At 45.9% G+C, this 26873-nt stretch overlaps 2 protein-coding genes across 2 annotated transcripts in view; one reads left to right on the top strand and one right to left on the bottom strand.

The window, feature by feature from the left end:
* Nucleotides 1-872: 872 nt before the first annotated feature.
* Nucleotides 873-19620, bottom strand: taf5 (TAF5 RNA polymerase II, TATA box binding protein (TBP)-associated factor). Its single transcript, XM_072239064.1, has 10 exons — nt 19023-19620; nt 16168-16483; nt 14666-14829; nt 6602-6737; nt 5070-5190; nt 3786-3915; nt 2797-2961; nt 2349-2526; nt 2094-2271; nt 873-1380 (listed from the first exon to the last, which is right to left on the bottom strand). The coding sequence occupies exons 1-10, from the start codon at nt 19613-19615 to the stop codon at nt 1163-1165; spliced, it is 2199 nt and encodes a 732-aa protein (XP_072095165.1). The 5' UTR covers nt 19616-19620; the 3' UTR covers nt 873-1162.
* Nucleotides 19621-22796: 3176 nt separating this feature from the next.
* The window catches only part of LOC140186000 (pancreatic triacylglycerol lipase-like), a 38043-nt gene continuing 33966 nt past the window's right edge, over nt 22797-26873 (top strand). Inside the window, exons 1-2 of the mRNA XM_072239824.1 lie at nt 22797-22848; nt 22936-23079. Coding sequence (XP_072095925.1) covers nt 22797-22848; nt 22936-23079 — 196 coding nt within the window. The remainder of the gene's footprint in view (nt 22849-22935; nt 23080-26873) is intronic.

Raw genomic sequence — 26873 nt, 5'->3', positions numbered from 1 at the left:
TGAAATGCATTGCTTTGCATCAAATCCACTGGGGGCAGCTCAAGTCACCATGCTTCTGGTACCAAGGTACCATGCCCACAACTTAGTAATCTTAACCCATGTGTTTTTGGAACGTAGGAGGAAACCCATGTGGTCAGCGAGAACACACTCCTTGCAGACAACAGCAGGAATCTTGCAGCTACTACTGTAAAGCATTGTTTTAACTGCCATGTTACTGCAATGTTCCAGTACTGACTGTTGCTTCAGAGCACTGATTACCAGCATTGAATAGGTTGGTAATGGTTAATAAGCCTTACTTCCATAAGTCTTTCCACCCAAAGCAGTGGAAGAACAAGTCACTGGGAAATCCAGAACTCCAGTTAGTATCTTCATCTGTACAAAGCAGGTTTGAAAAAAAAACACAAGCTTGGTTTATTCTAAGACAGCTATAAAGATGTTCTACTGATCCTTTGGTGTTGATACTTCAGTAAGATGTCCAAAGTAGTTTCACATTAACTAATGGTTAGGGAAAGTTTAGGAGTTACTGTTAATAGGCCAAACGTGGGCAAATGGAACTCTTAGATGGGTGTCTTGATTGGAACTGCACCATTTGGGCTGAAGGGCCTGCTTCTTTGACTTTGGGGGTTCCAGTTCAGAACCATCACATTGCCCTAGCTCTGAGTGTGGGGCTCTCTTGCATCATATGCACGAGACTGCAACCAGGTCTAATCCATACTGTCTTGGTGGCTGTGCTTTTTTGGAGTGACCCAACGGAGGGATATACACAGGAAGAGAAGTCTCTGTAAAACACTGACAGATCTTTCTTTGCAAAGGGAAAATGTGCATCTTTGCAGAAAGTTTCTCGGGGTGCCATACAAACTTCATAAAACATCTGATTTCAGTGTTTTATTGTAAATTTCATCAAAACTTTAAAAAAAAACAAAGGAACATCCCTGTTCATTCACATTACTGCAAAACGTCTCAGTGCGGCAATATGTCGCAAATGTACCACCTTGGCATAAACTGATGGGGAGGATGGGGCTAAATATGAGAATGCCACGGATACCGTGAAAATATCTGCACCCTTTGTTCATTCTGAGAACGACGTGGGGACTAGGGAACAAGAATTGGAATAGCTTCCATTCCTGATGGGGTGGGCTGAGCCAGCAGTGGGGAGGACCTGTCACTGTGGATTGTACGCCCCTGCGGCCAACAGCAGATTACGGCGGGTGAAGTGCAGGCCGATAACGGGCGTTGATTTGGTCATGTAGGAGCCCAGCAGCAACTCCTGTGAGTTGTCAGTCAAGTTAATGTGCCCAGTAGCAGTGCTGAAATCATCTGTCTCGAGGTCCTCGAAGGCTTTCACCGTATCCCACATTTTCACAGTATGATCCATGGACCCTGAAACAACAAGGAATAGGTCAGAAGATTCCTTTGCCAGCAGCAAAGCCCCAATTTCATCAGCAGACACACTTCTCCATTGCCCCTGCCATGCTTCAGAACTGGAATGTCAAAGGCACAGCAGCCAATGACAACCGGAGCCCCAGTTCCCACGCACTCCCTTTAACACATTGCAGCCCTGGGTCTCACAATCCCTTTATAACACACCAGAACCCCTGTTCAACACTCCTTTTATAAAACATCACATTTATTATACTGTTAATTAATATCTATTAAACAAGAATATAAACAGTGCTGAACTACTGATTGGAAGAACATTCAGCTAGTCAGGCAACATCTGTTAGGAGAGAATCAATGACCTTGGATCAGAATTGGTGTGTCAGCTCTTTGTCTCCCACAGAGGCTGTACTACCTGTTGTGCTTTCCTGCAGTTTACATTCCAGTCATTTGCTGCCTGGGCTAATGACCAAGGAAATAATGGCCTGAAAGGTAGTGTGAATCTCACACAACAGCTTGAGAATTTGAATTTAAACAACGTGAAAATAAACAGCTCGCCACAGTGGAAATAGCAGTGAAGCTGCCTTATTACTCAAGAGCTAATGTGACTCCAGACATGTGGTTGAATGTGGGTTTCAGAACCACCAGCTCCTTGGAACAGAAAATGCTGGCAAGGAGCTTAAAGTCTTACCCTGCTGCAAAATGAACCATCTCACCTGATGCTAAAATTTCCCCGTCACGGCTAAACTTCAGGGCATAGACAGTGTCAGTGTGACCCTTCAGCTCTCCCACAAGAAGCCCGTGCCCGATATCCCACAGCAGCACACGCCCATCTGTGGCACCTGAGGCCAGGTACCTGCCGTTTGGAGAAAACACCAGCGAGTGGATCGGCCCCTAAAAGAAAGGAGAGGATGTTAATGAGGCCGGTCTCAACTAAGCTTCCCAACAATCACTAGCAAGGAGCTGCCTACCTTGTGTCCAGTGAGGATTCGGACACAGTTGCCATTTAGAACATCCCACAGCCGGATGGTCCGGTCTGCAGACCCAGTGACTACATAATTGGAGTTGGGATGAAATCTCGTGCAGGTGACATCCGAGAGATGACCGGAGAATATCCGCAGAGGTTGATAGTGATCTGTCACCCAGAGCCTGAGGGATTGAATGTCCCATGTGTTATTCAAGTTTACAGTACATTGATACACAAGAATTGTCAACTCAAGCAACAATTGGCAGCAATTTGAAATAACGTTGAGCCCTTTGGAAAATAATGAGGGGTCTGGGTATAGAAACTATGAGCCAAATAGTGTTGATTAATGCAGGTGGGTGCCACAGGCCAGAATGGAAATGATGGGTTGAATAGCCTGTTTCCATGTTGATGACCGTGACTCTTAAGACGCACTAATTCCGACTCTCACTCACCGTGCCACACGATCATGACCTCCTGAAATGAAGTAGTAGCCATAGGGAGAGAACTGTGTGTCCCACACTGGATAGTTGTGTCCCTTGTAACCCACAAGGCAGGTGAAGGTTTGCAGACTCCATAGCCTCACCGTCCCATCCTCTGAGCTGGACAAAAGGTAATTCCTGAAGAGAGAGGAAGAACAATTCTGCATTCTGTCATACCATCTGTTCTGTCACTGTCTGCTGCTGGCAACACGTTAACTTGTCCGTGAATTAAAGTTAAAACAAACTGCTGTTTTTATTCTCTACCTCCTTTCCCCTATCTATCACGTTCATGAGATACAAGAGATAATTATTCTCTTTGGAGAAAGTAAGACGAAAGGAAATTGGAAGGATGCGCATTGTACTGAGGGAAACCTCTCGCATCAGCGTATGTCCCAGTACGAGAGGCACAGATGGAACAGTTTGCCCAACAGATTATAGGACATTGGAGGCGATGATCAGGAACCCAGTCCCTACAGGGAGATAGAAACTGAAGCAGTGCTTTCAGAGGGATTTGGAGAGGTACTTGAGGGAGAGTAATTTGTAGGGCTTTGGAACAAAGGCACAGAAATTCTGTGGGCTGAAAGACTGACAGGGCAAAGATTGAAAGGGTCGAATGATCTCCTGTGTTGTAGGAATTTTAGCTGACCGGTGATGATGTGGCATCTGCACTGGACTTTGAGGCAAGTGGTACTGGGTTTGAATCTGGCTCTTTGCATATTTTCCATCGGTGCTGGGTTGAGCGTCGAGCAAGCAACTCGGCTTCGTAAAAAAAAACAGACCAAAAAATGCTAAAGGGCAAGGTTGCCGCCCGACGCACCACAAGACACAGAAAGGAACAACAACAATGTTCTAGCAATATATCAATTAATCTGGACTGCATTTATGCACCACCAACATCAACACGGGCATTAGATGAACAGGAGCACAACATCTTTTGTAAGAGTTTATGGGGAGCTCGCTACCTGTCGGGGCTGAAGCTGGTCCCATACACAGGGCCACCATGTCCTAGCAACATTTTAAACTCGCAGGCAGACTTCTCGTCCATTATCCTCTCCAGCACATCTTCTGACTCCTTGTCGATTAAACTGAGATCTGCAGGAGAAAGACAAAACATTCAGTCAGCCTGCACTTGCATTGAGACCAGGAGTCACCACGTCCTCTTCCCCCTCCCCCAACAGATTGGGTCTGGACACCTCATGTTATATAAAAACCATCCTGAGTAAGGGGAATGTCCGTTGCTGCTACATGAACCCACAACTTCAAACTGTGTGCCACAGAAATGCAGAGCTCCATGCTGTTGCTCAGAGGTTTGTAAACACTTGACAATCTACATACAGAATCTCACTTGAAATTGTACATCGTGGTGAAGCCCAAGGGAAGAGGTGGTATTTGTGTAATAGCAAATTACTGTTCTCCACTGACAATCACGCATTCAGCACTCCACCTGGGAATGGCAGAGTAGAGTGTGGAGGAGGAAGGAATTGGGAAACAGAACTCCTACTGTAGGTGGTGACAAAATTCTTTCAGTCACCCCGAGGGAGCTGCTTGTGGCTCAAGAACCAGATCTGAGTTATGGCTCAGTATGCACAACATATTTCATAGTAGGTCCTGACAGAGTGGCCGAGGGAGGCTTCTGAGGAACCATGAATTCGCTCATGAAGAGATTCTTCATGAACAAAGGACGGCACCTAAACATAAAGGGCCAAATGGACTCCTCTAGATTCAATTGTAGAGGCTGAGGCAGAATGAACAAGCCTACTGAGCCATCATGGGCACTAGCCTCCCCCAACCCCAGCAAGGCCATCTTCAAAAGGCGATGTCTCATGGACCCCGAGCACTCAGGGCATGCCCTCTTCTTATTTCTACCATCAGGGAGGAAGTACAGGAGCCCGAAGATACACACTCACCAATTCAGAAAGAGCTTCTTGCCTTCCGCCATCAGATTTGTGAATGGACAATGAAACCGTGAACACTACTGCACTATTTTTTCTCTCTTTTTGCACTGATACATATAGATAAATATAAATGCAACTATTTAATTGTAATTCATGGTATATTTTTTATCCAGCACAACAATAAATCTCATGACACGTCTGTGAGAACAAAGCTCACTGATTTTGGTGGGCAAGTGATAAACAATTAGTGAGGGGAAAACTAACATAACCCTGTGTCAAATCACCACTCTTGCAGCTTCCAGCAGAACCATTACCTTTTCCCGTCCAAGATCTCCGGTTCTGTGCATTTACCTGTGGCCCCTTTGACGCTCCGCAGCTTCTTCGGCGTAATGCTCCACACTCTGACGGTGGAATCAGCAAATCCACCCGCTATCAGACTGGAATCATCCGTGAAATCAACTGCAGTGAGACCCTGGAGCAGGGCAGAACGGGGGATGACAGGTCACTTTGGAAGCGTGCATAACCAAAACATTCTGCGCACAAAATCACAACTGCAACCAGGGTCTTGTATAAATTCAGCAGCAATGATTTTACATTCAATGCTCAGTCAAACTACGTGGAAACAGGCCTTTCAGCCCACTAAGTCCATACAATCAAACAACCATTTACATATCCTACATTAAATCCATTTTATTCTCCCCACAGCCCTATGAAATACCCTCCAAATTCTACTTCTCACCCACACACTAGGGGCAATTTAAAGTGGCCAGTTAACCCCACTGACCCTCACACTTTTGGGATGTTGGAGGGAAAGCCACACAGAGAGCACCTGATTCAGGATCCGAGCCAGTGAAACAGCAGCTCTGCTCACTGTGGCTCTCTGCTGCCCCAATTTAAGCACCATGAGCCGATCTGCAGTTATTAGACTAGATTAGAATTATTAGTCATATATGCATCAAAGCAAGGCAATGCCTTGTTTGTATCAAATCAAATCTGCGAAGATGGTGTTAGGTTGCAAGGGTGCCATCAGGGTCTTTTTACCTTGTAGTTTCTTAACTCTGTCTGGAAGGATTTCGCATCGTCTGATCATATGTCACTTCTTTCTAAGAGTTGATTTTATTTTTGACCAGTAGAGCCATCCCATCCCCTCCATCTAGCTTTTGATACAAGGTGTATCCTTAGATGTTAAGCTCCCAACAGTGATCTTTCAGCCACTACTCAGTGATGCCCACGTTGTACCTGGCAATCTCTAAATGTGCTGCAGGATCATATTCCTTATATACTGCATGTATTCAAATATAACTCCTTCGGTCCTGTACTCCTCACCCTTTCCAATATTGCCTCTATGTTACATTCCAATTCATCTCACTGACTGCAATTTTGCCCTATCATCTGCCTGACTTTCCTCAGTCTCACTACACACTGCATCTTACTTGTATACCAACTGCCCCATCCTCAGCCCTATCATAATGGTTCCCATTCCCCTGCCCAATTAGTTTCAACCCTCCCCAACTGCTCTAGCAAACCTGCCCACAAGGATATTGGTCCCGTTCAGGTGCAGGGTAACCGATCCCTTTTTAAAACAAATATATACATGTCATATCTTCCCCAGAAGAGATCCCAATTGTCCAGAAATCTGGAACCTTTCCCCTGCACCCATTACTTGGCCACACATTCGACTGGATCGTATGAGCACATTGGGCTGAAAGGGCCTGTCGCTGGAGTGTCTCTAAATATTTTTTTAAAAATCAGTGGACCCCTGCGTCCCTAACGAAGAGGATTATAAAACACATTGCAATAGACTTGCAAGCTTCCTTTTCTAGGAAATATAGAGGTTGTGTAATTCCTCCTGGGCCAAGACTGTCACGGAGTAGGTCACTAACCTGATAGGCGTTTAGGAAGGTGTAAAAGCAGATGGAAGGTAGACAGTCTGGACCAAGCTTCACCCTCTTTGCAGCTTCCTTCATTACCATTATCTTGTCCAGCTTGTCAGAATCTTTTAGCTCAGGAAGCGGAATTCTTGGGTGGGAAAGAAAGCAGGACTTAAGATTTACGCACCTTGGGACTTCCTGAGATGTTTAACAGCTATTGAGGAAGGTTTGAAAGGGATCAACATTGTAAAGGAGGAAACACAACTGCCACGTTTGCAACAAGCTCATATAAAAAGTTTTAATAAATCTATCTTAAAATAAGTATTTTAAAAAATCAAATTATGGTATTGCTTTGCACTGTTGTAACTATATGTGATAATTATGTGGTTTTTGTCAGTTTTAGTCTTGGTCTGTCTTGTGTTTCTGTGATATCATACTGGAGGAACATTGTATCATTTTTTAATGCATTGCTAAATGACAATAAACGAGGACTGAGTGTCCTCACAATCTAATATTGCTTTGGGATGAACATAGCGACAGTAATAACAACTTCTATTTGTGAAACATTTGTATAAGGACAAATGCTTCCAAAGCCATTTCACAGAAACGTCTCAGCACAAAAAAATGACCAAAAGGGACATTAGGAAAATAGCACAAAGCTTGTCCACCATGATGAGTTTTAATAAGCACCTTAAAATTGAACGAAAGAATTTCAGAGCTTAAGGCCCAGACACCCAAAGTCACAGCTGCTATTAGTGGAGCAATTAAATTCTGAATGACTAAGTGAGATGCAATAAAAATAGAGTTGCAGGCTGAGGGAGTTTACAGATAGAAAAGAAGAACGTGAAGAGACTTTGGAGGAAAAAAAGTACTAATCAGACCCATTCCAATGGTACAAAAACTGAAATGCTAGAAGAACTCAGCCAGTCAGACTGCAACTGTGAAAAGAGAACCAGTTAGTGTTTTGAGTCACAGACCCTTCCAGGGAATGAGGGAAGAGTGAGTGTAGGGCAAAATACCCTATCTAGGGCTAGATTAAGACAGATCCGGAGATAAGGAACATGAGCATGGAAGTGGGCAGGTGGCAATCAGCACAAGAGGTCACTTGTTTGTGACATAGTGCAAAGTTTAAAGAGGACATAGGAAAAAGGGAGAAGGTTCTGAAGAGAGAACATAGGGAGTTAGGCAGGAAGCTGAAGGCAACACCTCTAGAGTAGTAATATTTGGATTGCTGCCTGTGCCACATGCCAGTGAAGGTAAGAATTGGATGATTTGGCAAATTAATGGGTGACTGAAGAACTGGTACAGGGGGCTGGGTTAAAGGTTTCTGGTGTGTAGTGAGGAAAACAGAAGGACAGTTGGGAAAATTGCAGGCAGTCAGTGGGATGAATTAAAGTGTAACAGGTTCATTTGCTCTGTGCTATGTCAGATGATGTGGATGATCATGGTTTTTCATAAGCATGATTGTTCTTGGTAAATTTTTCTATAAAAGTGGTCTGTCACTGCCTTCTTCTGGGCCATGTCTTTACAAGATGAGCGAAAGTCTGGCATCAGTGGTTGCATAACCAGGACTTGAAATACACACCAATTGCTCATATGATCACCCAACACCTGCTCACACAGCTTCATGTGACCCTGATTGGGGTGTGGTGACTAAACAGATTCTACATCTTGCCCAAAGGTGACCTGCAGGCTAGTAAGGAGCATCTTACACCCACTTGGGTAGAAACATATCTCCATCCTGACATGACAGAGGCCAAAATCAAAAAGGGTAATGAATACAGGACTGATTTGAATACATGCAGTATATGGAATAAGATCTTGCAGCACAGTCAGAGATTGGCAGGTATGATGCTATGGGACAGGCAGGTAGGCAGAAGGCGGCTCTACTGGTAAAAAATAAATGAAATTAAATCCTTAGAAAAAGGTGACATAGGATCAGACAATGTAGAATCCTTGTTGGTACAGTTAAGATGTAAAGATAAAAAGTCCCTGATGGGAGTTATACACAGGCCTCTGAACAGTAACCAGGATGTGGGCTTCAACTTTAACAGGAGACAGAAAAGACTTGTCAAAAGGGCAATGTTGCGATAATCATGGAGGATTTCAATATGCAGACAGTTTGGGAAAATCTGATTTGGAGCTGGATCCCAAGAGGGAATTTGTAGAATGCCGATGAGATGGGTTTTTTTTAAAAGAGTAGCTTGTCGTTGAGCCCATTAGGGAAATGGCAGTTCTCAACTGGGTGTTATATAATCACCCAGATTTGATTAGGAAGCTTAAAGGAAGACTTAAGCTGCAGTGATCATAATATATATGATAGAATTCACTCTGCGATTTGAGAAGGAGAAGCTAAAATTAGACATATCAGTATTACAGCGGAGTAAAAGGAATTACAGAGGCATGAGAGAGGAGCTCACCAAAGTTGATTGGAAGGGGACAATAGAAGAGATGACGGCAGAACAGCAATGGCTGGTGCTTCTGGGGGGGAAATTTAGAAGGCACAGGAAAGATATATCCCAAAGCTGAAGATGCACTCTAAGGGGAGGATGAGGCAACCATAGCTGACAATTGAAGTCAAAGACAGCTTAAAAGCAAAAGAGAGGACACATAATGTAGAAAAAAAGTGAAAAGTTAGAGGATTAGGAAGCTTTTAAAAACCAACAGAAGGCAAGTAAAAAGCCATAAAAAGAAAAAAAGGTTAAATATGAAGGCAAGCTAGCCAATAACATAAAAGAGGATACCTTAGATTTTTTTCAACTACACAAGGTGTAAAAGAGAAACAAGAGTGGATACCAGACCACTGGAAAATTACACTGGAGGTAGTAATGAGGGACAAAGAAATGGGGGAGGGACAAGATATTAGCAGAATGCCAGAAATGTGAGACTGTCAGGGGGCAGAAGTGAGATGAAAGGTCTGAAGGTACATAAATCACTTAGCCAGATGGTCTACACTTCAAGGTTCTGAAAGATGTAGCTGAAGAGTTTGTGGAAGCAGTAGTAATGATCTTTCAAGAATCACTAGAACCTGGAATGGTTCCTGAGGATTGGAAAATTGCAAATGTCACACCACTCTTTAAGAAGGGAGAGAGGGAGAATAAAGGAAATTATAGGTCAGTTAGCCTGACTTCAGATGTTGGAGTCTCTTACTAAGGATGAAATTTCAGGGTACTTGGAGGCACATGGTAATATAGGCAAAGTCAGCATGGCTTCCTTAAGGGGATATCTTGCCTGACAATTCTGTTGGAATTCTTTGAGAAAATAACAGGAAGGGTAGATAAAGGAGTCAGTCAGCGGATGTTGTTTATTAGGATTTTCAGAATGCCTCGACAAGATGTTGCTCATGAGGCTGCATAACAAAATCAGAGCCCAGGAAAGGTACTAGAATCAACAGAATATTGTCTGACTGGCAGGAGGCAAAGAATGGGAATAAAGCAGGCTATTTCTGGTTGGCTGCCAGTGGCTAGAGGTGTGCTGCAGGAGTCAGTGTTGGGACCGCTTCTTTTCACGTTATATGTCAATGATTTGAATGAAGGAATTAATGACTTTGTGATGAAGTTTGCGGACGATACAAAGATAGGTGGAAGGGCGGGCAGTGCTGAGGAAGAAGGGTGTCTGCAGAAGGACTTCGGCAGACTGGGCAAATGCAAGATAACGTAGGGAAGTGCCTGGTTGTGCATGTTGACAGAAGGAATAAAGGTGTGGACTATATTGTAAATATGGGAAAAATTAAAATATCAGATGGACCTTGTGCATGATTCACTAAAAATTAACTTGCAGGTTGAGTCGGTGCTAAGGAAGGCAAATGCAATATTAACGTTCATTTCAAGAGGACTAGGAGACAAAAGCAAGGATGTACTGCACAGGCTTTATAAGACATCGGTCAGACCACGCTTGGAGCATTGTGAGCAGCTGTGGGCCTCTCATCTAAGAATGGATGTGCTGCCATTAAAGAGAGTCCAGAGGAGGCTCATGAGAATGATCCCAGGAATGAAGGCATTAACATATGAGAGGCATTTGATAGCTCTGGGCTGCTGGAGTTTTAGAAGAAATCATCATTGAAACCTATCGAATATTGAAAGGTCTGGATGGAGTGGATGTTCTCTATAGTTGGGGAGTCTAAGACCACAGGGCACAGCCTCAGAATTGAGGGACATCCATTTAGAATAGAAATGAGGAAAAATTTCTTTAGCTAGAGGGTGGCGAATCTGTGGAATTCTTTGCAACATGTGGCTGTGTAAGCCAAGTTATTGGGTATATTTACAGGGAGAAGGCAGGAGAATAGAGCTGAGAGGGATAATAAATCAACTATGATGGAATGGCGGAGGAGACTCAATGGGCTAAGTGGTCCAGCTCTGCTCCTATGCCTTATTTAAAGAAACAAGGAAAAGGAGCGTAAGTAAGGCAATGAGAACTGATGTGAGCCGAAGCTGTAAAATTCAATGTTCATTCCAGAAGGTTGCAAAGTGTGAGGAAAGATAAAATGTTGTTCTAGTTTACAAATTAAGCGTCACTGTAGCTGCGGAGGAGGCTGTAGAAAGACAGGTGGAGGTGGGAATGGGAATGGGACTGATAGTTAAAGTAGTGTGCTACAGGAAGCTTAGGATCACCACTCTGAATTGAGTGTACTTGCTCCCAGAGTGATCGATCACCCGATCTGTGTGGTTTCTCCAGTGTAGAGAAGTCCACATTATGAACACCAAATGCAGTGCAGTAGACTGAAAGTGCACATGATTCACTGCTTCAGCTGGAGTATTCCGACCCCTGGATGGTAGGAAGGGGTATAAACTGATTTTGCATCTCTTCAGGTTGCATGGGAGGATGCCTTGAGACAGGAAATTGATGGGGAATGGAAGAGAGAATGATGAAGTGATCAAAACCTGGAAAATGCAGAAAGAAGTGAGGGGAAGATGTGAGTGAAAATGGGATCAAGTTGGAAACGGTAGAAATTGTGAAAGATGTGTTGAACGTGAAGGCTGTTGGCACAGAAGCTGAAGCAAGGAGGACCCGTTTGTTTTGTCCCGGGTAGAGGGGGTAAGAGCACGCGCGCAGAAAGCAGAAGAAATACAGTTGAGATCCATTCAGTACAGTAGAGGGGAAGTCATGATTCAGGACAGAGAACATGTCTGAGGCAGTAGAGTGGAAGCCACAACAAATGTAACAGAAGGAAAGGAGTTTGGAAAAGGACTGATATCCTTACAGAAAGCTGGGTGAGAGGATGCAGTTAGGTACCTGTGGGATTCAGTGGGTTTGTATAATGGTGTCAATGAACATAGGGGTTTAGGTGACGAAGACCTGGTGTGTTCAGACATGGACTGCAGAGGTTATGAATGGCCCAAGTTTACCAGGAGCAGAACAAAGCACAAACACAAGGAATTCTTCAGATGCTTTAAATCTTGAGGAACACACACAAAATTCTGGAGGAACTCAGCATGCCAGGCAGCATTTATTGAGGGGAATAAACAGTTGACAAGTCGGGCCGGGTCATGAAGGGTCTCAACCTGAAACATTGATGGTTTATTCCCCTCCGTAAATCCTGTCTGTCTTGCTGAGTTCCTCCAGAAATGTGTGTGTGTGTGTGTGTGTGTGTGTGTGTGTGTAAGTGTAACAAAGTAGGCTGGACAGGAGAGTGCTGGGGTCATTAACTCTGGATGTAACAGAGCCATGCACCAAGGCTTCTGCAGATGAGCTAGGGTAGAGCGTGGATGGGACATGTTACAGGGGTGAAAGTAGCTGATCACAGTGATCTCAGTCAAGTGCACTAGCCACAATGTCACGAATGACACTTTAGGTTAAAGACCAGGTCTCATCATTCTGAAACTCGCACATTTTAATTTGGATCATTTTATAAAACTGCTTCTCATCTGCTGATTGTGCACAGAACAGGTGCCAGTTGACTAGCTTTGGACACAATGTAACATTGGCAGACTCAACATTTATTAATCAGAAGTGTACCCAATGCAGGAGTGTTTGATGGGTTAGCGTAGAATGTACCTCTCATCTCCCCCTACCTTGGTGAACTGATGTGAAGTTTTCGGTATGGCAAGCAAAACTAAATTTTGCCCTGTACTTCAGTATAAATGACAACAATAAACCAATAACCTAACCTGGAGTGAGTGATGAAATAGTGTAGGGGGAATTTTAATAGCAACAGTGTCTCAGGAATGAAAAATCTCCTGTCCTAATTAACAACACTGTCATTTGAAAACACCCTCTCTTTAGGATTGTTTTTAAATGGCACTGAATGAGTAAAAGGCTCATCTCGAGGAAATCTGCAGATGCTAGAATTTCAAGCCACACACACAAAAAATGCTGGTGAACGCAACAGGCCAGGCAGCATCTATAGGAAGAGGTACAGTCGATGTTTCGGGCCAAGACCCTTCGTCAGGACTAACTGAAAGAAGAGATAGTAAGAGATTTGAAAGTGGGAGGGGGAGATCCGAAGTGATAGGAGAAGACAGGAGGGGGAGGGATGGAGCTAAGAGCTGGAAAGCTGATTGGCAAAAGGGATACCAGGCTGGAGAAGGGAGAGGATCATGGGGCGGGAGGCCTAGGGAGAAAGAAAGGTGGGGGGAAACCCAGAGGATGGGCAAGGAGTTATAATGTGAGGGACAGAGGGAGGAAAAAAAGAGGAAAAAAAGGGGGGAAAGAATGAATGAATGAATGAATGAATGAATAAATAAATAAATAAATAACAGGTGGGGCACGTAGGGGAGGTGGGGCATTAACGGAAGTTAGAGAAGTCAATGTCATGCCATCAGGTTGGAGGCTACCCAGACGGAATATAAGGTGTTGTTCCTCCAACCTGAGTGTGGCTTCATCTTTACAGTAGAGGAGGCTGTGGATAGACATATCAGAATGGGAATGGGACATGGAACATGGAACTAAAATGTGTGGCCACGGGGAGATTCTGCTTTCTCTGGCGGACAGAGCGTAGGTGTTCAGCGAAGCGGTCTCCCAGCCTGCATCGGGTCTTGCCAATATATAGAAGGCCGCATTGGGAGCACTGGACGCAGTATATCACCCCAGCCGACTCACAGGTGAAGTGTGACCTCACCTGGAAGGACTGTCTGGGGCCCTGAATGGTGGTGAGGGAGGAAGTATAAGGGCATGTGTAGCACTTGTTCCTCTTACAAGGATAAGTGCCGGGAGGGAGATCGGTGGGAAGGGATGGGGGGGGACGAATGGACAAGGAAGTTGCATAGGGAGCGATCCCTGCGGAATGCAGAGAGAGGGGGGGAGGGAAAGATATGCTTAGTGGTGGGATCCCGTTGGAGGTGGCGGAAGTTATGGAGAATTATATGTTGGACCCGGAGGCTGGTGGGGTGGTAGGTGAGGACCAGGGGAACCCTATTCCTAGTGGGGTGGTGGGAAGATGGAGTGAGAGCAGATGTGCGTGAAATGGGAGAGATGCGTTTGAGAGCAGAGTTGATGGTGGAGGAAGGGAAGCCCCTTTCTTTAAAAAAGGATATTTCCTTCGTCCTGGAATGAAAAGCCTCATCCTGAGAGAAGATGCGGCGGAGATGGAGGAATTACGAGAAGGGGATGGCATTTTTGCAAGAGACAGGGTGGGAAGAGGAATAGTCCAGGTAGCTGTGAGAGTCTGTAGGCTTGTAGTAGACATCAGTAGATAAGCTGTCTCCAGAGATAGAGACAGAAACAGAAAGATCAAGAAAGGGGAGAGAGGTGTCGGAAATGGACCAGGTAAACTTGAGGGCAGAGTGAAAGTTGGAGGCAAAGTTAAGGAAGTCAATGAGCTTAGCATGCGTGCAGGAAGCAGCACCAATGCAGTTGTCAATGTAGCGAAGGAAAAGTGGGGAACAGATACCAGTATAGGCTTGAAACATGGATTGTTCCACAAAACCAACAAAAAGGTAGGCATAGCTGGGACCCATACAGGTGCCCATAGCTACACCTTTAGTTTGGAGGAAGTGGGAGGAGCCAAAGGAGAAATTATTAAGAGTAAGGACAAATTCCGATAGACCGAGGAGAGTGGCTCATCTGTTAGAGCGAAACATCATCCTGACAGGACCATAACTGCCCGATCAGCTGCAACTGAGGGGTGAATTGTCAGACCTGTTCTGTGGAGGGGCATTGGGGTCCTGCTTCTTGCTCTTTGCCCCCAGACTGTCCTTTTTTGGCTTCTTCTTCTTCGGTTTCCCCTCTTCATTTTCTCCTTCCTCATCTTCGTCATCGAGAGGCAGCTCAATCTCAGGCTCCTTCAACAGCCCGAAGAACACCTGTCAAGATTTTAGCAAGTTATCTTGGTGCAGCCTCCTGTTCCCCACCGGATGCACAGTACTAGGACTGTAGCTCCTCACTCTGGGTGCTCAAGGTTAGTAACACAACAATGGCAAATGAAAACACAGAACACTGGAAAAACACACAAGAGTAGCAAAATCCAGAGAAACCCCTACATGCTCCCTTCCCCCCGCTTCAGTTAGTTGCCATTCCCCTAGATGGAAACCAAAGCCCCACCAATCTTGTAAAGAATGGCTACTAGGATCCGATGTCAGAGTAGTACAGCACTGAAACAGGCCCCATCACGTCCATGCCAACCTATTCAGCCATCTATAATAATCCCATTTGCCTGCAGTAGCCCCATTTACTTCTCCGCCTTGCCTGCTTAAAAACCTCTTAAACTGAGCAATTGTATCAGATTCCACCTCCCCTGACAGCACGTTCCAATTATCAGTCACACTAAAAAAATGTATCCTTTAAATCTCTAACCTTGGATCCTCTTGCTTTTGACTCTCTCTGTTTTTGAGAGGATCTATCCTACAATAAGATAGGCACATGGACGATAGAAAAATGGAGGGCTACATGGGAAGAAAGGGTTAGATTGATCCTAGAGTTGGTTAAAAGGCTGGTACGACATCATGGGCCGTACTGTACTGTTCTATAATCTTTTAGAACAGTATAAAGGTCTGGTTGCCCATCAGCCTCCTTTGCTCCAGGGAAAATAATCCCAACCTATCAAACCCCTTCCAGTAACTGGAGTGCTCCAATCCAGGCAACATCCTGGTGAAACGCCTCTGCACTCTCTCCAATACAACAAGATCCTAGCTACAGCACGGTGACCAGAACGACAACAATACTCTAGTGTTTTACATGTTGCAGTACAACTTCCCATCTTTGACATTCTGTGCCCCAGCCTACGAATGCAAGTATGACATATGCCTTCTTTAGCACCCTATCTATCTGCTTATGATGCCACTTTCAAGAGAATTAGGATTTGAACCCCAAGCTCCCACTATTCAACACTTTAATGCTCAATCATTTACTGTATACATCCTATCCCATCTGACTTCCCAAAGTACACTTGTTGGGAATAAATTCAATCTGCTGGCGCTCTGACCCACTTTCCATCTGATCTATATCCTGCTGTATCAGTAGACCATGTTCCTTGCAATCCACAATAGCGCTAACATGTAACATCCACAAACTTACTAATCAAACCTCCTACGCACCCTCAAGGGAACGGGCCTAGAATTCACCACTGACCCTCCAGAGAATGGGAACTCAGGTCCGGAACTCCCTACTGATCCCACGAAGAATGAAGACGACTAAGTGCCCACCTTGGTTTTATTGGCCTCCCTCTTGGCCTCGCCTGCCATTCCTCCAGACGTTAACTCAATCTGCTGCTTGCTCCTGGGCATGCCGTCAAAGACGTCGATGAACAGGTGCTCCTGCACGATGTTCCAGATCTGGTTGTTATGCCTCTCCTGCAGATGGCGTTTCAGGCACTGGTAGGAGTCGCGCGAGATACGCAGCACAAACTTGCTGGTGCGAAAGTCTAGGACCGTCTCGTTACCCTGCATGTGTTCTTTCTTGGATAGCCCAGCCAGCACTCGCAGGTCATCCTGGTAGTAACCTTCCTGATCTCCATGGTACCTGCAATAAACCATGTCACAGGTTAATAGTGCATTTACAAGGAGCACTAAGCAAGAAAGCAGCAATCAACAGCCCCATCATCCAGGCCATGCTCTCTTCTGACCACCAGCGTCAGGAACAATTATTAAACTACAAACATCAGGCTCCTGAACCGGCAGGGACAACTTCACTCACCACAACTCTGAACTGATTCCACAACCTACAGACTCATTTCCAAGATATTTAAGGAAAATAAAGAAATACAACAAAATTTATGAAAAACTATACACGAGGCGCCACAGTAGCATGACGCTATTACAGCTCGGGGCATTGGAGTTCTGATTTCAATTCCGACGCTGTCTGTAAGAAATTTGTACATTTTCCCTGTGATTCAAGGGATTTCACCCGAGTGCTCCAGATTCCTCCCACACACCAAAGACGTACCGGCTGGTAGGTTAACTGGTTATTATAAACTGTCCTGGGATTAGGCTAGGGTTAAACATGCAGGTCGCTGGGCGGCATAGTTCGCTGGGTAGGAAGGGCCCATTCCATGTTGCATTTATAAAGATACATATATAAGTAGTGACAACAACCATTGTGCAAAAGAAGGCAATATTGTGTCCCATCATTGCTCATTGTTCCAAACTCCAGTGGGTATACACTAATCTAACCCTATTTGATAAGCATGCCCAATCTTACTAAAATAGCCAACAGGTTCACTTAAGAACACGCTTCTCTGCCAGGCCCCCCTCTCAATATTCATCATCATGACGTGGGAGATCATGGTCTCCACAACCATGATTGTTCTCAGCAAATTTTTCTACAGAAATGGTTCGCCATTGCCTTCTTCTAGGCAGTGCCTTTAGAAGATGGGTGACTCCAGTCATAATCAATACTCTTCAGAGACTGTCTGCCCAGTGACCCTGATCAGTTGGGGGGGGTTTAAGCAGGGGCTACACCTTTCCCAAAGTTGACCCGCAGGCTAGCAGAGGGAAGGAGCGCCTTACACCTCCTTTGGTAGAGACGCATCTTCACCCTGCCCAAAACTGTCTCGAAAAATCGAGAATGGGGTGGAATAGGCATTCTCCTGTAGGAAACGTAACCTTGCCGGGTTGCGCACTGCGTGAAATCACGGCTCATTAAGTGCTGCAGTGTAACAGAATCAATTAACAAAGAAAGGGATAGGAACTGGGGCAATTTGGTGGTAGCCCATGAGTGACACATCTTCATATAGATTCCTTTAAAACCATTGTCCTTCCCAAAAGTTTCCTAAATGAGATGTAACTGAAACCGCCTCACTTGCTCCCATTATATCAGATTACCCATTTAGAAATGGAACCATCTCTATTTTGCATATGCTTACATAACAGACGCTGACCAATAACTGAGTGGTATTGAGGACTGCGACAGATGACATTGTCCACGGGGGCCCTGATATTCCACTTCTGGAATTTCATACTGTGGAGTGCAAAAGCACGGGGAAATCTTTAAAATTAGCTACCAGATATAATTTCCACCTATCATCTCCCAGCTTCTCACTTCATCTCCCCGTCCCTCACCTACCTGCCTTTCCCCACCACCTTAGTAACACATACAAAATGCTGGATGAACTCAGCAGGTCAGGCAGCATCAAGAGTCCTGATGAAGGGTCTTGGCCTCAAACGTCATTTCCATAGATGTTATGTGACCTGCCGAGTCCCTCCAGCGTTTTGTGAGTGTATGTTGCTCTGCATTTCCAGCATCTGCACAATCTTTTGTGTCTATGATTCATCTATCACCTGCCAGATTGTAATCCTTCCCCTCCCTCAACTTTCTCATTCTGGCATCCTCCCCCCTTCTTTACCAGTCCCGTTGAAGGGTCTCAGCCCGAAACGTCAACTGTTTATTCCCCCCTATAGACGTTGCCTGGCCTGAGTTTCTCCAGCACTGTGTGTGTTCACGGAGCAAGGGCTGATCCAGTAACAGGAGGGGTTCTAGACTGGAAACTACTCCCAGTTGCCTCTGTACCCCCACACAGAAACAGACATGCAACACAGATACCAGACTACATTAACTCTCAATGTGGAACAAATGTTATGCCTCCTCTTTCTGCTTCAGCCACAAGGGTCTATACATTAACACTATGCTATTTACCCATCACACTGTGCCACGCACTATATCAGATTGTTTTGGGTTGAAGCCTTACATTAGGACCCTGTCTGTCCTAGTGCAGGGTTTCAGCCTGAACTATGAACAATTGCTTTCCTCTCACAGATGCTGCTAGACCCGATGAGTTCCTCCAGAAAACTGTTTTGTGCACTATCATTGACCCGTGACGTTGTGTTGCTGAGCTGCCACTCATGCTCGGTAAGGAGTTGAAACACCAACACGGTGTTCCACACACCGCACCGTGAGACTGTGTACGGGAGCTGAGCTATTGAAGTGTCAAGACTTGTTTGGGCCCCAGGAATGGGTTTACACGCTGACAGTGTTTCACACACCATTGTTGTCCTGTGAGACAAGTGTCAGACGTGCTTGGGCTCCGAGCAAGGGGTTTGTAACACATTGACGCTATGCTGACCTCTGGAAGAAGTGCCGGGCCTCACGTTCGTGCTCGTTGTAGACCAGCTCCAGGTACAGATGCACGAACACCGGGTACAGCAGGCTGGCCAGTTCGGCTTTCAGCGCGTCCAGCGCCGCCTCGATGAAGGCCTTCAGGCCGCTGTAGTACTCCTCGTAGAGGCTGGGGTCTCCCTGGTTGCTGTAGGCCGACAGCACCGAACTGACGTCGGGCTGGTGCACTGAATCGGGGCCGCGGGGACCGGCCGTCCTCATCGCATCGTCCAACGCCTCCTGCACGCTGGCCTCCCGCCGCAGCGTCTCCTCGGCCTCGCGGAAACGGTTCTTCTTCAGGAACTGGAGCACGGCGAGCAAGGTCTGGCGCTCGCTGAGCTCGGGGCCGGGACCCGCCGCCGGCCTGCCTCCCTCCCCCGGGCTCTCTGCCGTCTCCGTCTTCACCGCCAGCGTTGGCGACGGGCTGGGCGACGGCGAGGGCGCCGGAGAAGCAGCGGCGACGGCGGGGGCCGGGGTGGGAGTCGGGGTAGAGGTGGGCGCCGCGGAGACAGCGGGACTCGGGCTCGGCCCGTCACTCGGCGGTTCCGGCACCGCCGCCATTTTCACTCTCTGCCGCTTTTTACGACACCCGACCGCACTTATAGAGGTGGCTCTCACTTTACGGTAGTGCTGGTAGAGTTCCCAGCTACTCTTTACGACAGTTAAGGCGATACAAATTTCCTTTACAGTTTGAAGATCAATTAAAGGGACAGGCCCCCATGTCAGAACTTCGTCATGGACAAGGTCAGGAAAAGTTCACCAATAATATACGAATAGTGTCATGCCCCAACCAAATCATTGTTTAAAAAAACAGATTTCATGGCATGTCAATAATAATAAATCTGATTCTGATTCAGTGTATCTCAGAGTGATGAGAATCCTAGAATATCAAATTGTGTTGGGGATTTTGAGCAGATAGGCTAAAGTATCTCAACTGTGTTGCGCATCTCAGTTGCAAGTTGTTAGAAGCCTCGGCAACAAATATCATCAAAAGTCCCCACCATTTCGGCCATGCCTTATTCTCGAAGCTAGCATTCTGCGCGAGGTAGCGAAGTCTTAAGTCCACCAAGTTCAAAGAAAAATACTTCTCTTCAACTATTCGGTTCATTTAGGAACCGTGTGACCACTTTCATCACTTTGCACTAAAATAGGCTTTTTTATAAAGCAACTCCAAGTGCTGAAGGAACTCATTCTAATTGTGTAAATATTGTATATAATTTATGTTACATTCATATTTTCTTGTGAATGCAGTTTATATGACGTGCGTACCTGTGATGCTGGTGCAAATAACCTTTCTGTTGCATCTTTGCACGTATGGGCTTGTGTATATGGCAATAAACTTGACTTTCAATTTGACAATAAAACTGAATATAATTTGTACTATTACATTTACTGTCGCTATACTTATATTAAACATTTCTTCTTGCCACTATAACCCACTCTGTGGTAAAGTGCACAACCCTTTAAATAAAGTACATTGTTGAGATGTTGGAGAAATCCAGAGCATAGGTAGATTCCGCGACGTCACCATCAGAGCAGGCAAACTCCACATGGACAGCACCTGAGTAGCAGCAGTGAGATCACCCGAGCCGAGGATCATGTTCCGCTAAGGGTTTATTCCCTTAATGGAGTCTCCACCTTCACTGCCGCTGTGATGTGTCATCATCTTCCCCCAGCTCTGCCACTGAGGTACTGTTTGGACCTGGGATTGGCATCAAACTTGGGTTCCTGAAATATGAGACATCACCACCAACTGCAGTAGCACCAAGCTGCCAGAAGTACCTCGTTGTGCCCTGCACCTTATTGTCCGCCCACGCTGCTTTTTTCCCTGTCACTGTAATACTTTATTCTGCATTCTGTTATTGTTTCCTCTCGTACTGCGTCAATGTACTGTACTGATGTAACGAAAGCAAAACCAAGTTTTTTCACTTCACCTCACTGCATATAACAATAATGAACCAATTTTCACTCCTCTCTCCGCGACACTGGGGCCGCCGGCTGCCGTGCTTCGTGTCTGCGAACTTTGCAGTGATTTGCCCCAATAGAACGCCGAACTGAATACTGAGGCTTTGTGCCGACTCTAGGCTGCTCCAGGGATTCGGATCTAAGAATTCCATTTTGTTTGGAATGCTGTTGCTCGCTTCTAACGTCTGCATGATGTGCTTTTTTTTTTCTCTTTCTCTGCATATTGGGGATTGGTCTTTCTTTGTTTTTCAAATGGGTTCTTTTCGGGTTTCTTGCTCTGTGTAAGCAGACAAATTTCAAGGATGTATAATTTATATGTTCTTTGATGATTAATGTGCTTTGACTCTTGGAATCTTTGAATTTAATTTAACAATACAGGAATAAGGTGGAGCAATGTATCACAAAGGGGATGTGCAACCCCTGTACATTGCACAAGGAGACTACAGTGAATCGCATGGATAGAGTAACCACGTGCGTCTGACAGGGACAGGGTGCACCAGTATATTCTACAGGGACAGGGAACCCCGCTATATCACACGGGGCAGGAAACTTCCATAGCTCAGAGTTATACCTCATGTCGCGGTGATATTACTAACAGCACTCCTCCATCCTTGAAGTTGTTAAAGCTGGGGGAGCGGGATAGTAATGGGAACAAGCTCCCACTGGTGGAGTAGGGGGATAGGTAAATAGGGGTATAGACTAAGAACAATGATTGGCTAGCGATCAATACTGTCGCTGGGACAAGTCAGAAAGAAACTTTACCCAGCAACAGATGACGTACTAGCCATTGTTCTCTAAAGATAGGCAAGGGTTCAAATGAGGAATTATTTGATCTTGCAGAAGCAGCTCAAGGTATAGCTAAATATGTGAAGAATCGTGTAGGGGTTAGAATGTTCCAGAGAAAAGGGGAAGGTGTCTGAATGAGGAACTGATGGGCTAGCTTTGGCTTAAAATAATTATAACTAACTGACCAATGATCATTTTACATCTAATTTTATCTTGCCATGTGATTGAAATGATTCTAATATTGTCTAAACTTGTAAGATTTCCTGCTACCTGATCAATGTTATAAATTGTGGCCAATTGTGTAATTCGGGGGCAATGTCTGGACTGGCTCTTTGAGATCAGGCTGTAACTTCCCCCACAGCATGTTGTAAATAAAGAGTAAAAGTTTGAAAAAGAGTTGCGTGTGTTAGTGTACTTGTGGTACTGTTTTCTTTGCATCGGGTCGATCCACTACGACACCACTACCTATTAAATGCTCCCAGTGATGTACACCTGAAGTAGCCTCTGACAACCAGCTCCTGGCCTTCACGTGGGGCTTAGCTACTCAGCCTGTCTGAACTACTTCTACTGACAGGAAAAGGGGCAAAGGCGGGTTGCTGGAGCCTTAAAACCAGTCGCTTCGGACAGATGGGGCTCATCAGCCGTGGTCGGCAGTTCATCTAGGAGAAGGAAAACTCTGATCTCAAACCTCCGCCGCTTTACGGCTATACCCACTCATGGGGAAGGCTTCGGGAGTAAACCCGGAGCTGGAGTCCCTAAAGAAGTCCTACCTTGAGTTCAGTGCTGACTGGCAACTCCTGTGACGCTGCTGGTACCAAACTGTATCAGTCTCTGCCGTTCACTTGGGTTCATCAGGTGCATGGGGAGGGGCTGGGGGTGGCCTTGCTCTCCGTATAGTGCTGCCCACACTTGTGTATCTAGACAGCTAGGTCGCAATATCTACGGTCAACTTTGACCGACGGAGGCCTCAGACCCGTCCATCAACCCCGACATGGAAGGAGAGATCACCACTCCACAGATTTACTCAGGTGTCACGGAGATTTGTAGGAGATGAAACCCAAGCTGGTTACAAAGAGTCAAAGCTTGGTTTATAGTCCAAGGTCCAGGCTTGTTTTTCTCCCCATTATCAGCTGACCTTGTTGGAAAGACCGAGCCGAGCATCTGGATTTCACGCTCGGCGTTCTCAGCGACCAGCTGCGCCCTTCGCACGCCGCGGGCCACAGGTGACCGTATAAGAGCAGCCGCGCCTCGCTCAGGGCTGAAAGCCGTGAGAGGTGAGTCTCTGTCTGTACTGTTTCGTACCCCCCCTCCCCGTGAGCGTCGGCAGCCGCCACTGGCGGACAGGGTTTGCCTCACCGACGCAGCAGCCCGTCTGGTCACAGCAGTGGCAAGCGGACGGGAGGAAACGTGGTGGAGATGAGGTATCTCGGGGGGCACGCCCATGCTCTCTGAAGGGCATGAGGTGGTTGAGAAAGTGGGCAGGGAACAGCGGCAGGTACAAAATACAAGAGGCAGGGGACGGTCATGCTACAATTGTATAAACAGTTCAAAATTTCAATGGAAGTGGTATCACAGTTGGATGTGGTTGTAAAGAGAGCTGTTGGCTTCATAAATCAAAGTACTGAGTACAGGAGTTGGAATGTTATACTGCAGTTGCATCAGACACTGGTGAGAACTGGTTGAGAGTATTTTGTGCCCCTCTGAACACCTGCCTACAGGAAAGATACCAATAATATCGAAAGTGTACAGAGAAAATTTCCATGGATGTTGCCGGGACTTGAGGATCTGAGTTATGAGGAAAGGCTGAACAGGTTATGACGTCATTCCCTGGAGCGTGGGAGAATGAGGGGAGACGTGAAAGAGGTCGATAAATTTATGAGGGGGTATAAACAGGGTAAATACAAGCAGGCTTTTTTCCATCGAGGTTGGGTAAGACTAGATCGACCGACCATGATTTAAGGGTGAAAGGCAAAATGTTTAAGGAGAACTTGAGGGGGGACTTCTTCACTCAAGGAGTGCTGAGAGCGTGGAGCGAGATGCCAGCACTCCATACTTCCACAAGCGATAGATGTAGGGTTGGTTTCAACGTTTAGGAGAATTTTGGATATCTACAAGGGTAGGAGGGGTATGGAGGGCTATGGTCTGGTTACGGGTCGATGGGATTTAGCAGAGTAACAGGTTGGCTCTGACCAGATGGGCTGGAAGGGCCTGTTTTTGTGATGTAGTGATCTGTGACTCCGATCACCACATTACGGGAAGGAAGGGACACTCTGAAGAGAGTGCTGGGGGATCTCACTGGACGTGGCTGCTTCCGGAGGGTTGCACTTAGTGAGAGAGATCTTTGAAGCCAACATTCTGAGGGAAGAATTTATCGAAGATTACGAGGTAATGAGGATCCCTGGCAGCATGAAGAAGGAAGACATACTTCCCCAGCGGAGGGCCGGTTAACTCCGGAAGGACTGGAGGGAAGTATAAAGATAAACATTAGCTTTATTTGTCACAAGTATATCAAAGAAATTCCTCCTCATTTCCGTTCTAAATGAGCGTCCTTCTATTCTGGGATTGTGTCCTCTGGTTCCAGATTCCCCCACCTCTCCACATCCACTCTTTCTAAGCGTTTCAACATTCAAAAGGTTTCAATGAGATACCCCCTCTCCACATTCTTCTAAATTCCAATGAGTAAACGCGCAGAACCATCAAACGCTCCTCATATGATAAATCTTTCGTTCACAGAATCATTCTAGTGAACCTCCTCTGATCCCTCTCCGATGTCAATACGTCCTTTCTTAAATATGGGGCTGAAAACTGCTCACAATACTCCGTGCAGACTGGCCAATGTCTTATAAAACCTCCGCATTACATTGGCTCCATCCCTCTCCCTCCTGTCTTCTCCTATCATTTCGGATCTCCCCCTCCCCCTTCCACTTTCAAATCTCTTACTAGCTCTTCTTTCAGTTAGTGCTGACGAAGGGTCTCGGCCCGAAACGTCGACTGTACCTCTTCCTAGAGATGCTGCCTGGCCTGCTGCGTTCACCAGCAAATTTGACGTGTGTTGCTTGAAATTCCAGCATCTGCAGATTCCATCGTGTTTGCATTACATTCTTGCTTTTATATGCTAGACCTCTTGAAATTATTGCGAACATTGTACTTGCCTTCCTTACCGCTGATTCAACCTGCAAGTTTAGGGAATCCCGCCCAAGGACTCCGAAGTCCCTTTGCACCCCATGATTCTTTAGAAAATAGTCTATGTCTATATTCCTTCCACCAAACTACCTGACTATACACTTCCCTACATTATATTCCATCTGCCACTTCTTTTCCCATTCTCCCAATCTGCCTGAGTCCTTTTACAGACTCCCTGCTTCCTCAACACTACCTGTCCCTCCATCTATTTTCGTATCACCCGCAGACTTGGCCACAAAGCCATCAATTCTGTTATCCAAGTCACTGACACGTAACGTGAAAAGAAGTGGTCACAACACCGACCCCTGCAAACACCACTAGTCAACCGTAGCCAAACAGAAAAGGCTCCTTTATTCCCTCTTTGCCTCCCCCGATCAGCCAATCAGCTATCCATGCTAGCATCTGTCCTGCCATACTATTGGCTCTTAACTTGTTAAGCAGCCTCATCTGTGGCACCTTGTCAAAGGCCTTCTGAAAATCCAAGCAAACAACATCTATTAACTCTTGAAATGAACGCTAACATTATATTTAACTTTCTCACCATTGACCCAACCTGCAAATCAACCTTTAGGGAATCTTTTGTGAGGACTCCCAAGCCCCTTTGCACCTCTGACTTTTGAATTTTCTCCCCAATTAGAAAACAGTCTACGTTTTTATTCCTCCTACCAAGTGCATGACCATACATTTCCCAGCACTGTAATCCATCTGCCACTTCTTTGTCATTCCCCTAATCTGTCCAAGTCCTTCTGCAACCTCCCTGCTTTCTCAACATTATCTGCCCCTCCACCTATCTTCGTATCATCTGCAAACCTGGCCACAGAGTGATCAATTCCGTCACTGACATACAATGTAAAAACTGGGGTCCTAACACTGACCGCTGTGGAACAACACGAGTCACCGGCGGCCAATCAGAAAAGGTTCCACTTATTCCCACTCTTTACCTCCTGCCAATTAGCTTGATTAACTGTCCTCTCATCTTCCTGCGTTCCAAAGGAAAATAATCTAATGTGCCCCCATCAAAGCTTTTGGGTGAAGCCTCCCCAGCTTGCCCTGTCACATGGACTCCTCCTGCAACCCAGCATCCCCTCCCCACAGGTAGCAGGTCCCCCTCGTGGAGTGGATTTCAGGGGATAAGCACTCATGTGGAGATAGGTTTAATGCAGTGGGATGTGATCTGGGATCTTCTCCCTGAGAGATAGGTGGGATCAGATTCAACATCTGGTTCACAGTTGACACCACCTATCCAGTACTGGAGCAGAAAGAACAGCAGAACAAGGTGACCTGCCTGGCCCATAAACCTGTCCCACCAGACATCATAACTTGGCTGGTCTACCATGGCACCATCTCCCTGCAATATTACTTGATTCCCTCAATATCCAGAGATCTATTGATCTGTAAGTGGAGTAAGTTCAGCCTCCATGACCTTCCTCCAGGAAGACAAATCCAAAGTTTCACTGGCTCTGAATGAAGAACTTTCTTATCTCTGTGCTAAGCAGGTGACCTGTTCTCAGACTATGTTCCCCATGTCCTAGACTTGTCGCACAGGAAATCCCTCATATTCAGCTCATCGAGCCTTTGGAAGAGCTTGTTTTTGCAGAGTTTCCTGTTATTTCTCTGGAGAACACAATCCCGTGGTTTAAGTTATTGTCAGTGTGAGCATTTTAAGAATCCGTCACTCCACAGGAGTGTTTGAAGCAGCTCCGTTTCTCTTTCAGATGCTGAGTCTGTGGATCCCCATCACTTTCCTTCTCACCAGAGCCAACGGTAACTGACCAGAAAGCATTTGTTAATGGCTTGGTTCCTTCGGTGTTTAAACTGAGAGATACGGTGTTCCCCCCCTGCATTATGGGTGGGCTTGCAGTCATAGATAAAATTTAATTGAATC

Source organism: Mobula birostris, chromosome 21, assembly GCF_030028105.1.
Source record: "Mobula birostris isolate sMobBir1 chromosome 21, sMobBir1.hap1, whole genome shotgun sequence".
NCBI lineage: Eukaryota > Metazoa > Chordata > Chondrichthyes > Myliobatiformes > Myliobatidae > Mobula > Mobula birostris.
The sequence above is the reverse complement of the archived record's forward strand: the minus strand, read 5'-3'. Positions and strand labels throughout refer to the sequence as shown.